At 34.6% G+C, this 17,755-nt stretch overlaps 1 protein-coding gene across 1 annotated transcript in view; it reads left to right on the top strand.

Moving 5' to 3' along the window:
- Window positions 1–423: 423 nt before the first annotated feature.
- Window positions 424–17,755, top strand: part of LOC147072673 (RNA-binding protein MEX3A) — a 148,906-nt gene continuing 131,574 nt past the window's right edge. Inside the window, exon 1 of the mRNA XM_085945777.1 lies at window positions 424–1,125. Coding sequence (XP_085801903.1) covers window positions 891–1,125 — 235 coding nt within the window. The 5' untranslated portion in view covers window positions 424–890. The remainder of the gene's footprint in view (window positions 1,126–17,755) is intronic.

Below are 17,755 nucleotides of genomic sequence, written 5' to 3'. Positions count from 1 at the left end.
CGGACCGCAATTTGTTCGATGTCGACCACACGTTGAGACAATATGTTGGAATGAGCGTAAAACCATCGAGCAAGAACGTGCCGTGTGTACTTACTATTATAGTAACTGAAGATTCTCACACGAAGAGAAAATTTTTTTTATTGATGCTTGCAAGAGCTAGCTACTCGTAACTTCCGGTTTTTAAATTGTCAAGATGACACACCTGTTGGAAAGCTCTGATATAGGGAATAAATGTACTTAATGCTATGTAAATGGTGACTATTATTATAGTAAACAGGATTTGTTATGGTTTCGCAGATTGAAAGTTGACACACTATACAGTATAATACACGAAGGGTGTGCCCCTCCCCTGAAGATGTCCCTGTTTGCCCCCTTCGCCGCCGCTGGTCTATCGGCCCCCCTGCCGAATGCTCGCAAAACTTCAGTCGCCCGCGGACTATCCAACTGTGAACACGCGTGCTCCCGACCGACGTTAACGCAATTAAAAAATAAATAAAAATATCGAAATATAAAATTTGGTATCGCAAGCCTGTTTGTTATAAAGGGGCACGTGAGAGATTACCGCACGAGAACGTTTATATTTTTATACTCGTCAATATTAGACTTTTTTTAAATTAAATAAAAATTGTCTTAGTTAAAATTTTAACGAATATTAAATATAACCACAATAATCATTAACTAAATTTGTTGGATATTATTTAATTGACAATTTTGATTCGGCGCGAGCTTTTGCGTAGAATCGACTCAGCCGGCTTTTTCGATTGTTTATTTACGCTGTTGTTATAGCGAGGTATTGTTGCAAGCGGAGATATTGGACTAACCACGAACTGACTGTGTTTTGACTGTTTAATTATTAACCTAAATTGACTGTGTTTTCCGTGAGATAAAAAATGCCGTCGAGTCTATTCCCCGAAGGAGGAGGTCTGGTGGAGGAACGAGCACTTCAGCTGGCTCTGGAGTTGTCTCTGTTGGGTCTCGCGGAGCCCATGGGGCCCTCAAGCCCGACAATGTCCTTTTCGTGCCCACAATCAGCTTTGGACGATAGGGCGAAGAAGTCCCAGAACATGACAGAGTGTGTACCGGTGCCATCATCTGAACACGTTGCCGAGATCGTCGGAAGACAAGGTAAGTCTTAATTAACATCAGATAAATGGAAAACTTAAAATGCAAACCAATTTATTTCGAACTGCGCCGTTTTACATCCACCGGGTAAATCTAACCCCGGCGAAATTTGTCTCTTGTATTGAATAATTCTCAAACAAGCTCAATATTTCTATATAAAACGCATATCATTTGATCAAATACACTACAATTAGTTAATATATACAAGAAATAACATTGTATAGCGTGTATTTCGTCATTTTTAGGACGTTGATTGTGATCACGCCCATCTTAACCTAAATGTTAACATTCCCCATGCAAAATCACACCCCTTGGAAGTGAAATACGCGTGATTTCTCAATGTCGTCTTCCACGCACATCTTATCATCACAATTCGTCTACGACAATCCCTATCCCATATCTACTGTTTTATCAAATATCTAGTTAAAAACTACGTAAACTAACTGTCAATTTATTGTCATTTATTTATTAAATGATTTTTACTATACATATAATATTTATTCGTAATTCACACATAATTAATGATACCTACCTGTTAAATACCTAGAAAGAGACTACATTTGACTAATAATTTATTAATTCTAAGCAAATTATATTATATTTTAATTTACTTAATTGCAAGCGAATATTGTTACCTAAAAACCCAGATGTAACTTGGTTAAATGCTCATTTGGAATTGTATTAAATTTACTATTGAGATTTTAAATAGCATTGATCATAATTATACTTTGTAGATGTAGACAATCGGAATCCTAGATAATTAAAAAAAATATTAACCCATGAAAAGGCAAGTATCTAGGTAGGTAGGTACCTACGTAACGTTTGATATTATAATTTAGGTGCTCGTTAATTATTAATTTAATTTCTAATAAGGCAATGAAATTATTATATAAAACTGAAAAATAACCAGATTAAAAATAAAACCATGTCATTTTTATAAAATTAATACTTAATATTTATTTTATTTTTATATATTAAGTATATACTTACTTAATTTTTTTTATTGTATCCACTGTGGTGTTATGAAACAGAACATATTATTTTCATCTGTTTTATTTACAAATGTTATTTACCTAAGTTGACTTAATCTGGAGTTTTACAATATTTTGTTATCTTTCCATTGGTTTTTGATATCAATTCCAGCTGTCCCGCAGCTGAAACCGTCACCAATCAGGATGTTTATAATATTATTGTATTATCAATAATTTACTACAAAGAGTTTTTTTGTTATGGAAGTGACACACATTTAATGTTGAATCGACGTATTTATTTTGCACTAAATAGCCCTTTGCCTCAGACGAGCGATAAATAAAATTCGAAATTTGAATAATTCAAAAAAGGATCGAAATCGAACACTCGCCGGCCGCGTTGCAAAACATAACCTTACTTTGCGAGACGAAATTCGTCCTTGGACGGCTAGCTCGTAACCTAAATAATTTTTTATAGACTTTCGCACCCGTCCTCCAGCCGTCTGCCACGAAATGTATACATGAAAAATATTTGATTTACAAAATGGCACGCGATAATATCTATATAAATAATATACGCGCAATACCTAGGTTGATCTTGTAAAAGATGGTCTCAGAAAATCATGGGTAGGTATTTGGTTGGGTTAGGGTAATTGGATTTATCAAAATTTTAATTTGATACCTTCGTAATAGGTATAATAAACAGTTTAAACACGCGGTAGGTTTTATGTCAGGGAGGGCTAATTTTTGAAAAAATGAAAATAGGAAATTAGGTACGTCGCAGGATGTGTTCAACCATTGTTGACTCTTCGTCATTATAGGATTGGTTTGTCGAATATCTGTTTATCTGGAAATCGACCTTTTAATGCAGAATCATTTTTTTTGTATCTAAATGGACCAGAAACATCCATTTCTTTAAATTTTTTTGTAATGAATACAGCATTCATACGTTGTAAAAACAACAATTTAAATACCTCCATGTAGGTATTTTTTTCGTCTCCTGAACATTTGATAGTCGGTCTATACGACAAACCAATCTACAGCGACGTCTTGGTATTGGCTTTAATTCCCTGGCAGTCTATTTAGTGTTAGTAGTTGGTACCTACATATGTATTTCAGTATATGCACACTAAATATTGTCTAGGTACATCTATGACCCGGACAATAATTCTGCACCCCTAAAAATAACAAGTTTCATTTATATAGTTTATTGTACACGATTTCAATTCAATTCATTTATTTTACATATTGTGGACATTACAAATTATAAGTTTAAGACGTTCACAACATGACATTTAGAAACAACGATATATTATTAAAATAATATTAGGTACATAACAAAAGAGATATATCAGTATTAAGTTATTCTACAGTATAAATCTGTCAATACAAAAAAAAATATATAGGTACAAGGAAGTACATCGGATGAGTTAAGCAGACCCTATTTTAATACTTTGTAAAATAACGTCCACCTATACTCGTCCTCGCGTAGATGGAATATATCAACATCCGAAGCGATTTGGTTGAACAGAGTTATTGCCCTCCCAATTGGCATCACCAATGGCAGGTTAGTTCTGCTCCTCGGGAGAACAAACAACTGATGCTCCCGATTTCTAAGATAGTTATCAGGGACACACAAGTCAATACTACCAAGAATGGCAGAGTTCTCATTCACACGACGTATAAGTCGAAAAAAATACGTGGCCAAATATTGATATCTTCTAGCACTTACACTACAGTATGTAAGCATACCTAAACTAAAAGAAAGTCAGTTGGATAAAGCTACGGATAGTATCCATATAACCTCAAATAAAGGAGTCTCAAAAATTTCTTTTGAACTCGCTCCACCATAAGGTTTAAACTCTATCATCACAATGTCATAAGCAAACGAAGCCGGTCCTGATCATTGGTGATGTGAATTAAGTACCTATTACTTTTTTTCCAATATCATAATATAAATTATATTAGATTTTACAGGATATTTTTTAAGTCGATAACTAACTAGTAGGTATTTCGGTTGTAACACAATTATCAAGACTAGCTAGGTACCCACTGCTTACTTAATTATGATGCTATGATATTTAATGCGTTTTGTAGAAATAAGTGCGTTTATATACTTAATAATATGAAAAATATAGTGACATTTGTCTGCTTAATAATTTTCATATTGAGTTTTAATTATTTAATAGGTATAATACCAAAGCTAAAAAGGTTTAGTTATTACGTCCTGCTGAAACACAATCATTATGCATTTTTTTCTAGCTGATAGCCAGGTAAATGTATTTCATTACCTTATCGGGTAAGTATTTTTTTCTAATGATAGATTAATTATCAATTAGTGGCTTAGAATGACTATCAAAGATTTAGCAAATATTAAATATTGAAGAATTTAGCTTACTTGGCGTACAGTAGAGGTTATACTTACTTAATTGAATATTAATTAATATAGGTATAGCCAAATTAGGATTTTACGTTACCCAAACTGTACATTTTTAATTCGTTTCAATACCAAATTGCCAATATAATTTATTAATTACCAATGTTGCCGTAATATTATAAAGTCGCAAAAAATGTATTAAGTTTGTCTTTGGGCGCATTAGAGAGGGGGGGGGGGGAGACACCCGGTTGAAGGTCTTTTTGCCGGCTCTCTGTACTACGTTTCTACCACGTGTTCGCCTATTGATTTTTCGGCACTTTGGCTACTTGCTGTAGAATTCTCACGCCCACCTCACGCGGCTTTAGTTTTGCAAAATAATATTATTTAGGTAGAGAATTTCTTCATTAATAGTACGTCCATATTGGGCGTTAGGTATCCATACACCAATATTGAGATAAGTAATAATAGTTTTATTTGCATGCTGGAGTGCTAGACAATTATGCTTTTACATGCTTCCTTGAATGCATTGACTTTGGTTCCGAAATAAAACCTCCTATCTACTAAGTTCATATTATTGGCAACAGAGAGGGTTGATTATTGACGTAATTTGTGAAGATACAATACATTATAAATCTAAATCAATGAATATGCAGTAATTTCCTACGATATAATCGTCGATAATTACTATTTTGTATTATTATTTATCTACTAGGCCCTATTTGTCTACTATCCATCCACATAATATGATGGAATTGCCATATTTGAAAACTGTTTTCCCTAAAATTATTAAAACCATTTCGAGTGCAAAACACATTCATAATATTTTACTTACCTTGATTTTATATCGGAATAGCACCTACAATCCATAAAAAAGTAAATTACCACGTTCGATTCTAATCTGAGCATATTGCCGTCTACGGGGTGGGGGTTGAGACTTTCATGGTTGTTTTTTTATCGTAATAGATTCTTGGGTCAAGATATCTCTTGATAATGGCCTCTGCAACGAGCCCGAAACGTCAAGAAAAGAAGGAATAGTACATGCGGCGGATAGGTACCAAAGAATCTATTAAGTTACACATTGAAAAAACTACATTTATTTACTACTACTCTACCAACAAAGCCAACGTGTTAGGATATTTGAATACACGAAATAAAAAAGGCACTAAGTACCAAAAAGTTGAATTTGAGATATAGCGGTTTTAATGAATAGTTCGTTTATTTTTCATAAAAGCACTATTTTATTAAATTCTCAATAGATTTAGCATACAATCTTAATATCATTAGAAGAAAAAAAAATACAATTTATAATTAAACATTCTAAGAAAAACACGTTTGAACAACGACATTTTAGAAAAGCACTACGTCGCAACACTAATTTCTTAAAATAAGCACTAAGTGCCTCGCTCTATGTCGGTAACGAGGCACTAAGTCTCAATGACACACATTGTTATTAACTTCTTATATTTCTAAGAGATAGGAAACCTTTTACGTGTCTGAATAATCAAATAATACTTAACTTAACCATTAATAGTATAATTAACAAATGATGATGACATTTTGTAATGGATTTTCACAATTACTCATAAAAAGAATGACTGTATCTATTAAAATAAAACATATTATTATATTGAAACCTTTGGTGAGTGTACACTGCCTGAAGATGCCGAAAGGCGAAACCCGGGTCGCAAAAAATGACTTAAATGGAATATTACAAAACTGAAATCCATTAGAATTTAAAGAATTATAATATGAATTAAACTGAGAAATGAAATGGCCAATGAAACTATTTTTTACAAGCAATCATCAATGTCCGACAAGGGCAAAGGATACGCAAATTATACAAAAACTCCTTTTTTATTATTTTTAAATACAAACAAAGATATTATGCCGTCTCTTTCTAAATCTTGATTTAGTTGCAAAACCCAATTTCTATATTGATACTAACAATATCATATTCTTTCATTTTCGTCATATTTTTAAAGGTACTCGTATTAATAATTTTCATTTTATTTTTTATAACTCATGTTCCAATATGCGAGAATTTCTTTTTACATACCTATATTATGTTTTTTTCATGTAAGTATACTTGTTTTATGGCAATAAATTTAATTTTTGTTAATATTTATTTCTTATTCATTTTTCAAATTTGGATTCCATGTTACATTATTGTTTTTTTAATTTCGTAAGATAAAGATTTTCTAAAAAATACCGTTTTTTGACAACCCTACCAAATATTATCACAATATGACATCATCTTCAACTAGTTATTTTCGAAACTTACAATATCCTTATGGCTTATTTTCTAATAATATGTTCTCATATGCAACTCTTGTATATCATAATTTGAAAACGGTTGCCAATCTCTGATAAAATCTTGACGAAAATTAAAATATGACTTGAAAATTTAAATTAGCATTTTCCTCATTATTTGGCGGTTTTCTTGCAGATATCACTTTATTAACACATGATACATATCCTTTGCCGGCGTCTTTCAGTTTTTTCTCGCACAATTCATACTCTTTTCACCATTTTTACGACGTTTTATAACATTAGGACAAGACGCTGAAACATCATTCTCAGCCATTTTGATACTAATGTCAGTTGAAACAGAATGGCACTTAGTGCCAATTTTAAAACTAATCACGCTCCCTCTTACACCCAGAGCCATCTTTAAATATCCATAGAAGTTCTAATATTTTTTTTTGGTACTTAGACATGTATTTAGGATATTGGCGATGGCACATAGAATATTTCTGCATACTCAGTTTTTTTTCGATTTTCGGGCACTTAGTGCCATTTTTATTTCCTGTATTCATTTATGTCTGTATGGAAAGGAGATTGTCCATTTATTATAGGTTTTAATTTTATTCATAATATTATTTCTGATGTTCGAAGTTAGGTATAGGTAAATCAGTCTACAGTTGCACCACGGGCGATTCACAGATGTATTGGTATCTTTGCTATGATGCCTGTTTCAATGGTAGTAAGCAATATCAACACAACTGTGAATTGTGTTGCAATAAGTGCCACTTTAAAATGATAACACGTGTGATAAATAAATTATTTAGACGCTTAATGCAATTCGTGTAGAGCAGTTGGTCTGGGAATGGCGTTCATTATTGAATATTATATATTATTTTGTGGACAGCATCAGCCGTTCGTCTGAACATCCGCTTGTAAATCCTGAGGCTATTTTTTGTGTTGTTTTCTGGCTAACACGTGCTTTTAAATTAGGGACGATATTTTTAAAAATACTTTCCTCCCGAATGAACATTTTCGTCAGCGGCTTCCGCGTTTGTATCATCTTCGAGGCGAATGCCACTGCACGACACAACGAAACTGGTGTGTAAATATTATGAAAATAATCTTGCTAGCGGTGCAGGCGCGCGCGATAACATTTTGCACGGGGGCGGTCCGAATTTTTATTTGAAAAAATATTACGAAATACTCTTTACCCCTGGTACCAATGACATTATTAATGGACGACGCACTCAGTACAGTAGCTAGCAAGTAAATTCGCGCATAGCGACATTCGCACATGTATAGGTAGACGTCACGCAATTTCCATTATGCGATATCACGCATCGGGAATTTATAGCAATATCACCTTTATTGTAAATGGCGTTAGAACAGATTATGCCATTCGGCAGACCCGACACAAAAGTGAGTGTCATTTTTTTCCAGATGCTTCATCCGTATTAATGTCATTGCCTGGTACACATTCGATTATCTTCACTGATCAAACCGTTTAGTGTCAAGTATTAGTCAGTGGCGAAGGGTGGAGGTAGGCTGTGGAGATCTAACGAAAATAGTATAGGTACACTTTGTCGGTCATACTTTATTGTTTTCATTGAATTAAGAATACAAATTGCAGATTAAATTGATTAGTTTTTAAAATGATACAAAATATTCGTTTATCTGTAAAATATCTAAAATTATGTCATTAAAATTAAACCATAAATAATTTTGGATATTTTGTAAATAGCAGAATATTTGACCACTAAAGACTAATGAATTAAAAAAAAAAAACCTAACCAACCACCGTCTCTAATGTTATATTATAGTTGTGTATTTTTAATTCAATGAAAACAAATAAGTATGACTGAAAAAGTGTGCACTATTTTTGTCGGATCGCTCGTAGCATATGTAAACTATTATGGTTTGGTTGAGGCAGGGTTAATTGATTTTTAAAAACTAGCCATTACCATCCGTAAATTGAATTTTTGGTTAAATGAAAACACAAGTATGACTGACAAAGTTTAGTACCTATGCACTATTTATGTCGAATCTTAACAGCCTACTTCTACTCCTCGTAACTGATGTCTTCAATTAATACTCCACGAATAACGCGTGAATTTTTAGTAATTCGGCCACCTCTTTGTAATACGTACAATTTACGGTAACCGGACAAAACAGAAGAGCTAGGGGAAAAATGAAACATAATTTTTGTGGGATCTATTTAGGTTAGGTTAGGTCATTATTTCGTTATACCTAGTCACCCAATCATTTTGAACATATTATTATATTGATTACGATGAGATATCCTAAGCTTGCCGGCAAAGTCCCGTTTATTTGAGGCTTTCTAGCGATTAGGAATGCAGAAATTAGGTATATAATTTGGTTTATTTAGTGCGTATTGAAAATCTGTGGTATTAAACATCTAACATAATGGATAGGACAATTTCAATATTAAATTTTTATTTTTCATGAAAGGTCCCTAGTATAGTTATATTTATCGTTGTTCTGTTTTGTCATGGAACCCAATTTACATGACGTGACAGACGTAGGTTGGATACTCGGTGTTGCCAGTAATGTCATGGGAGTGAATTCGAGCCATCGGCAATATTTTCGTCAACATCATTTTCATATCGCACGTGCGCAAATAAAATATCACAATAAATGTACGAGTATAAAGCCATTTTTCCAGTCACAACAAACGATAACATCGGATCATTTCATTTCATTTCATCAAGTTGATAATAAATTCTTAAAACAATGACGTTAACAATGAATAGCGGCGATAGTAACACAATTTCTTTTCATTGTAATTAGATGCGGTGACCATAATTAATTTTAATTATATACATAATACCTACCACCTTTATAATATCCACAATATTTTTATTGAACCTTTATCATGATTCATGAAGTTTGAGTAGTGTTTTTACAGCATTGCCAACTCAGTGTTTTTATTGCCAGATCCTAGCATTTTTTTTAATATACAGATTTTATTATATTACGATCACGGCAATAGCGAGATCTCGGATGTAATGAGGAAACATTAGTTGAAAATTTAGTTTATGATTTTCTCCATACATTTATTCACTTTTGTAACGAGCTGCTTCTCGGGTAGGTATACCGAGCAAAACTGTTAATGTGTCGATCGTTTAAAAACAAAATTTTTGACCCTAAGCAACCCAGCAACTAGACCGATGCCGCCGGTTATGACACTAGTTAAATGTCCAAGTACCTAATTGGTGTTTTCGCCGACAACATCGATAAAGTATCCACGCATATGGTTTAAATTGCATGTAAAACATCCAAGCTTTGTGAAGTCAGTAGGTACCAGCGCCGGCTAAGTCTAATGTCGGGTCCACACTGGCAACATGTCGCCGGCAACTTCGTTAAATTTTACGATAAGTATGATAATTATCGTAAAATTTAACGAGGTTGCCGGCGACATATTGCCAGTGTGGACCCGGCATAAGGCTTCATTACAATAAACAACTTCTTTTGTAGTTCATGAATGCCATGCTTGTTTCGGGGATTTTTACGATTGTTTTCAGATTTTTTATGTTCTATACAAATAGAACGTGACGTGAAAAATGTTATATAACGATATAACGAGCAAATTCAGTCGGTCCCATATTCCTCGTAATAACCAAGTTCGTCTGTATATAGGTATATCTAGCTTGCAAACTAGAGGGTTCCGTAGCCCATTTGGGAAACGCTTGAATACAGAAATCCTGTAAAATCGACAGCGCGTGAAATTCAAAGTCTATCACAAAACAGACCGGCGGAGCATCTCTGGGATTGTCTTATATTTAAAAAATATTATTATTGTTGTACCGATCTTGATGGAGTCGGTAGGTAGGTGGGTACGTATGAAACTGTTGTAGGCCGACCACTCAGGTAAATAAAATATCTTTATTTTTTATGTCGCCTCGATGGTTTACCTGATATAATGACCGGCGGCTCTCCGTCCTTTCTGCTGAGAACGATTTCACTGCGTACATACATGGCAGGGTTGGCGTACTTCAGAATCTTTTTAACAAAGTCTGTGGAATATAATATTACTTCCAGGGATTATTATCATTTATATTTATATCCTAGCAACTCTCGACCACTGCTGAATCCTTTGATGCAGTTGTCCCACAATTCGAAGCAGAAATAAAATTTCTCATTCAAAATTGAATCGGGTCGCTTGGATAGCAGATTGTAAACAATCTACGAGAAAAGTTGAAATCTGGGTTACTTTGCTCTGGCGTGTGGGCTTGTTAGCTAGTAAACTAGCCGTGTGTCATCAAAGTTGTTAGTGAACAAGCTGCGAGTACGAGCAAATTAAAGAAACAACATATGCTTTCAATTCTCTAGCTAGTTGGCTACTAAGCGAGTGGAAAGTTTTGTGTGCCATCATCACTATCGCACTAGCTGACTCGCCCGCTTTTAAACTCGCCGGCTAGCAGCCAGTAAACTCGCTCAATGTAATTGAGGCTTTAGTTACTGCTTGGTTCAAAAATTGGCATCCAGTGAATTGGTTATGTTCTTGGCTTTGATTGCAGTTGATTGACACTCGTACATGGCTGAAATAAAGTAATCTTTGTATTATCCATGAGTAATATTCCGGCAAGGCATCGTCTATGCGCAAGGAAGATAGTTCCAACTTTTGATTTATGATTGACTATAATCCCAGAGACGATTTCCAATGTCTACTGGTCTAATGTCTACTAGTATCTGTCTTGATTGTCTGTATTGAATGCTATTTTTATTACGTTTTTATTAGCTCGTATTCTTGTTTGTTCGGTGGTTGTTTGTCCAGTACAAATCTTGCAATCGATTTTTAACTAACTTCCCGACTAGCTAGACATTTGAAACTTTTAGAATATACCAGAACACGATGCCAATGCATTCTTTTAATACTTTTAGCCATCTTTAAATAGAATTGAATTCATTCTCAGTTCATTCTGTTTTGTATGAAAAGTTATTTCGGAAGGAATCCGTAATCCTATCCACTATTATTGGTTGCTAATGGGGTGGTTCTAGCAACTAAATTATTAAAATATACGTGCGTTACTATGGAAATCAAAATGATATTTCTATATTTGTTTGTTTGTTTGTTTGTTTTTTATTTACTTCATCATATCAAGTACAAGTTTGAGCATAATAATTCAACAGAAAATTTAAAAACGTTGTATATAAAAAGTTATTTTTATCTTGTAATTATTCATTTGTTAGTCCCGATTCAGGTAGGTAACCTGTTTGTGCATCTCACGGAAGATCTCCATTAATTAGTAATAATATATATAATATATTCACAGTAGAAGGTAATATAGAAACTTGACCACTATAATTATTTTAATACAGTTAACTGCAGTTGTCGTTGTGTTATTTTTATAAACATTTATATATTTTGAAATTGGCGGCCCTGATTCTCCTTTGCTCAATCACTCGTAACATTTTCTCGATATTATTTTTATGTGCCCACATACTAGGTGGTACTCTTGCGCGTCCATCGCGTTGGAAACCTGGATTCGTGTGGTGGCTGACCATGGTGAAACAAAGTGCTACGAGCCTTTAAGGTTGATGTTTTCTCAACCTTATTCTTTTACAATATCCACTTAGGTATATATACATTACATAGTCCGAATGTGATTTCAGTATTATATTTTGAATTCCATGCTATTTTAACACGTTGTTATTAGCTCGTATTCTTGTTTGTCCCCGAGAGGTACAAACGTCAGAAAGGAAGACCCGGAAGCCATTGAAATGGTGAGATTGTTATTTATTGTGGAAGTATGTGGAAATGCAACGCACAGGATCGCGAGCTATACTTGAATCAGCTTGGACATGTCTTCATCCAGCAGTGGATTGATTTATAAATATAAATATAATATAAAAGCGTGGGCTGTGTACGAATCTCGCATCTGGCAAATTTCATACATTTCTATGTAGGTACATCCACATTAATTAATTAAGGCGTGTAACGATCGTGACTGCGCGACGCGAAGATTGTGTAAATGACGCGTGCCGAACGAAATATAATTTGTCATGAAAATTCAACATGCGTCCATTTAATGTTCTGTTTATTGCTCTATTGGTAACAATAATATTATGATCATTGACATGTTTTCGTTTTCAAGTAAATGGGTAACATTTTTTTAGTCATCTTTACACGATTTAAGAATTAATACCCCCGTCGCCATCATGAAACAAATTGACGTGTTCACAGCTCGACTTTCGCTCTCCGATTGCCAGCCTCGCTCAGACTCCAAAATTTCGTCGCACCTATAGTTGAAAATTATTTGCCGTTCCACTGAAGTATGCTCTTAACGTTGAGATAACCTCTACTTTATGAAGATTACTATGTAGGTACATCCACATTAATTAATTAAGTACATTATGTTATTTATTTTTATTTAAACTGTCACAAAGGCGGGCCTAAAACTTGGCGTCCATACCAGACAGCATATGAGTATGAAGTGCTTGGAGATGCCTTCATTCTACAGTGGTTCGACCTCGGCTGACTATGAGGTGGGTATTAGGGTTACGGACAGAGAGACACATTATGTTGAAAATTTAATTTGCTTACCATGAAACTGCCAATAAATCCCTCGTACACCGACGTGGAAAAATCTCAACATATAATCACAAAAAACATTTCGCGTTTAATAAGCGAGTAACTTTCACGAATTGTGTATGTATTTATTTATGGAAGTTTACTTATAAACTGGTCCTGTTTATTTCGTCAGCAATAATGCAGGTCCGTTGCGGTTGATTTGATTGCCTTTTAGTACCAGTGCAATATTGGCGTCGATAGTGCAATAATGCAGGGCCGATCGATAGGGCAGCTATAGCCGGGCCGTGAAACGAAATTGTAAACTTCGTTGGTAGTGCTAGTTATTACCCAACTCTTTGTGGAAAGTGACGATAGTTTCATATTTAACTAGATGATAATAACAATAAGCATTCTATAATAATCAATAATTAGCACTAACATCGTAATTCGCAATTTATTGTCACGACCTGAATAATAGTTAGCCTTGGCCGATTGAAACATTTTAGATTTAAAAAAAAAATGTTTATAATAATGGGTACATTCTCGTCTTCCAGAACCCAATTACCGATTCACTGCGTCCAACGCAACTGGTGCGTTGCCCATCAGGTGGCCATTAGATATAATTAGCATGTTATTTAAATGTGGTAATAATTAAATATTAATTAAAAGGTGCGCAGCGAATTCCAATAAATTTTCTATTGTCAAAGGAGTGAAGGAGCGTATCTACAAGAAAACCTTTGGCAACTAATTATTCGTGTTTTTTTCAACTTACTATAACATTATATTCTGAAACACTAGAACAGGCCACAATGCCCAATGACAGTAGTGTAGTGAAACAGTAGTGTACTTAGTAATAGAAGATAAACTATCACAAACACACAGGCTTTGAGAAAATCACATAATTAAAATATTGTCACCTCACCGAGGTACTAGACTACTAAGGTCGTATTGAAGGAGTTACTTGAACCATAGGTGCAATCTTATGTCAAAATTAATTCTAGTTAAGAAAAAGTTCGGTTTAGTTAACAGCGACACACTTAGAGTAACGTTCGCATTCATGCACTTCACAGTACCCACACAGGAAACGTCGACGTATAGAGGAAGAATTCCAGTTAACAACCCAAAAACCAGATATAAAATAAGTATTTTCTTTTGAGTAAATAGCGTATTTTAGACTGTTACAAAATTTATATTTCATATTAATGTGTACTTGTGAAAATGTCTCGATAAACATCTATTTCTCCCGATCCATATCTTGTACCTACAGTCATGGAAAAAATCTTATTACATTTTACATGGGGATTCAAACAGAGTTTACTAATCCAGCCTAGTAGAGGTTTTGATTGAAAATTCTCGTCTCGAGAAATTTTCGGTTTCTATTCTCGAGAATGTTTTTTTTATAAATATTCGATATTCTCATTTCGCGAGAAATTATTTGTGAGTACATAGTTTCGTTTCACACACTTGTGTTTTCACACACGTACACCGATAGGTAGTGATATTATGTAGGTTGAGCAATTTTATATAGGTAAATTACCTACCTATATTATAAGCCTGTGAGAAATGCAGAAATACTTTACAGCTGGTAGTCATTATATACTTGTAATCTAGTAGGTACACAATATTTCTAAATATGCCTGTGTAAAGCTCGAGGCTATATCCAACCCCCTTTTATAATAATTTAGTTTCCCCTCGCTTATGCGCACGTAGTAGGTATGTATATTACAGGGTAATTACAATATTCCATTACGATTACAAAAAGGTGCGAGGGAACATTATGACGGAAACATCTACAAGAATGGTGCATTGTTTTGTTTCAAGAGGGTTGCATTCTGCATCCTATGCTGCGGTGGTTGTTATCTATTCGCTCAGAACCTCTATTCTAACTAGTTAACTCACATCGCATGTTTTCTTTATTCTTCTTGATCCCAGATAACACCGTTAACTTCCGGATCAATTCTGTATACAAGGCGGTATCGAAATTGAGAGTCAATACCTAATACTTGCTGCGCGTGCGCAATGCCATTACCATTTCTTATTATATCAGTTTTGATTAACGACTGGACTTGTGTATAAGTACGTTATATCGCGGTGAGTAATATCTGTTATATAATAACAATATAATATCACTTTTATAATATAATGTCACTGTTGTTCCTTATGTATTACATTGTGCCTAAAGTGTGTGTAAAGAAACATTACTTTTGACAGTTCATACCTCTAGTTAGTAGTTAATTCCTGCATACGACGTGGCATTTTTGTGTCACTGTTTTTGATTGATTTTTGAGTTGTGGTAAGTTGGACTATAGTTTGAGGGGATGGGAAAATATTACAAAAACCTATGATAGAAATAACAATCGCGATCATCGAATTGATCATTATTGTATAGTATAATATGGACGAGAGAAGATATAATGCTGAGCTCTACGGGCTGTACGAAGATTGCAGCGCAGTTCAATCAATTAAGATTGGGAGACTGCGATGGCTAGGTCATGTGCACCGTATGAATGACAATGAACCGGCAAAGAGAGTGATGTCCAGCAATCCAATAGGACGTAGAATAAGAGGGAGGCCAAAGATTCGCTGGTTGGATGTAGCTGCCAGTGACTGCCGTATTCTGGGGGTACCCAATTGGAAAGCGGCCACACTGGATAGGGACAGGTGCAGGGAGCTGTTGGAGGAGGCCAGGACCCACACCGGTTTGTCGCGCCCCTGATGATAATAGATTTGAGTTACTGTTTTCCTTCATTCAGCAGTTGATCGATTCCAGTCGACGATGGGAGAACCTGCTTATTACATTTAAGACGTCACAACGATTTTTTTAGAGCGAATTTTCTAGTCACCCGGTTTAAAAGTAATAGTAGGACATGCAAAAAATAAGTGCTTTTATTGTATGGAAGGGATACCTACCCCGATAGAATTGTATTATAGACGTTATAATAGGTTACCTTTACTTTTAGATATTTTTTTTCTACGGGTCAGGCTTATATGCGTTGAAAAATATCAACGCATTGTCGATGTGTTATTGTCAAAATAATAATGACAATTTTTTTGTTCAATTCCGAAAGGCATTGTAGCGAGTTTCTTTCTATTTTAAAATATATATGCATACTAACAAATTTTCTTATCTTCGTACAACACATTACAATATAATATTACACCGTCCGTTATATATAAACACGTTATATTAAATCTATGATAAACAGATACAAAATTCTGTTTATTCGCCTTCGGATGTACCTATATCCAGACACGCCCGTTGTCTAGTGACGTTAATGTTCGAAGCTCACATTTTTAAATCATTGAACATAATCGTTGTATTTAAACAACAGCGTCTCATAATCTGACGTCAAAATAAATATGTAATACTATGTCTGCAATGGATTATTAGATAATGCATACAAAAAACGCTATTAACTAGCCAGTCCGGTAACCGGCCGGATTGACCTAGACATGTTTCTTGTCTATGAGCCAGCCTAGTGCAGTCGATTGCGTAGGTCATGGTAAATTCCTCGAGTGAAAAACCTCTATCGAGATGCCTTTGCCGGCATTACATTACAGTGCACCGCGTGTCGAGAGCATTGTGCAAGCGCGACCATGGATAGGTAGGTATGAATCGACTCGCCAGCCAGTCTTTATTTTATTGCGATGAGCCGCGTGAAAACGAAAGTTGTTTATGGTATCTGCTGTTCTATTTTTAAAACGTGCGGATTAAACTGTCAATTGTTTTTTTTTAAATATAGAAATATATCCATCGATTTATTGTCATTTTAACTGTCATTGTTATGGACACTTATTTCAATAATATATCAAATGGACATGGTAAGTATACAATAAACAACTTGGCAATATTGTATGTAAGTATTCTACATAACTTGTTGAAACAAAGTCATATATACAATATTATTTACAGTTAAAGCTACATAAATAATTGTTAATTCCTAGCAATTTAACATAATATCAAAGTGACATAAATTAGGTAATTATTAATTTCCAATTACATAGTTATTTAATTGCGCCCTCGCTGATGGCAAATACACACTGTCACGAATACAATTATTTCTTATTTATTTAATAATTTTCTTATTATTATGTTAATTTTTTGTGACGGACTACGACTACAAGCGATATAGGTATATGCTTAAGCGTCGATGACATAGAGCTACTTTACAAGCTGCTAGTCGGCGAGTTTAAAAGCGGGCGAGTCAGCTAGTGCGATTGTGATGCTGACACACAAAACTTTCCACTCGCTCAGAAGCCAACAAGCCAGCGAGTTGAAACCGTAATTTTGGTACTATTTGACAAGACGTATTGAGTAGTTCATTTTTTTACCGGGAGGTCGCCACTATCGCTCTACTACGCATACGCAGATCGGCCAGCGAGTAAAGTAGCCCGACCTCCAACTTTTCTCAGTAGATTGTTTACAATCTGCTTGTTAGCTAGTTCTATGATGACACTGGGCGAGTTTACAAGCAGATTGTAAATTTGCTGGCTTGTAGCTTGTAAAGTAGC

The sequence above is a fragment of the Rhyacophila brunnea genome, unplaced genomic scaffold (genome assembly GCF_057557595.1).
Source record: "Rhyacophila brunnea isolate RB1 unplaced genomic scaffold, BYU_Rbru_1.0 scaffold_19, whole genome shotgun sequence".
Taxonomy (NCBI): domain Eukaryota; kingdom Metazoa; phylum Arthropoda; class Insecta; order Trichoptera; family Rhyacophilidae; genus Rhyacophila; species Rhyacophila brunnea.
This window is presented reverse-complemented; position numbering and strand designations above follow the sequence as displayed.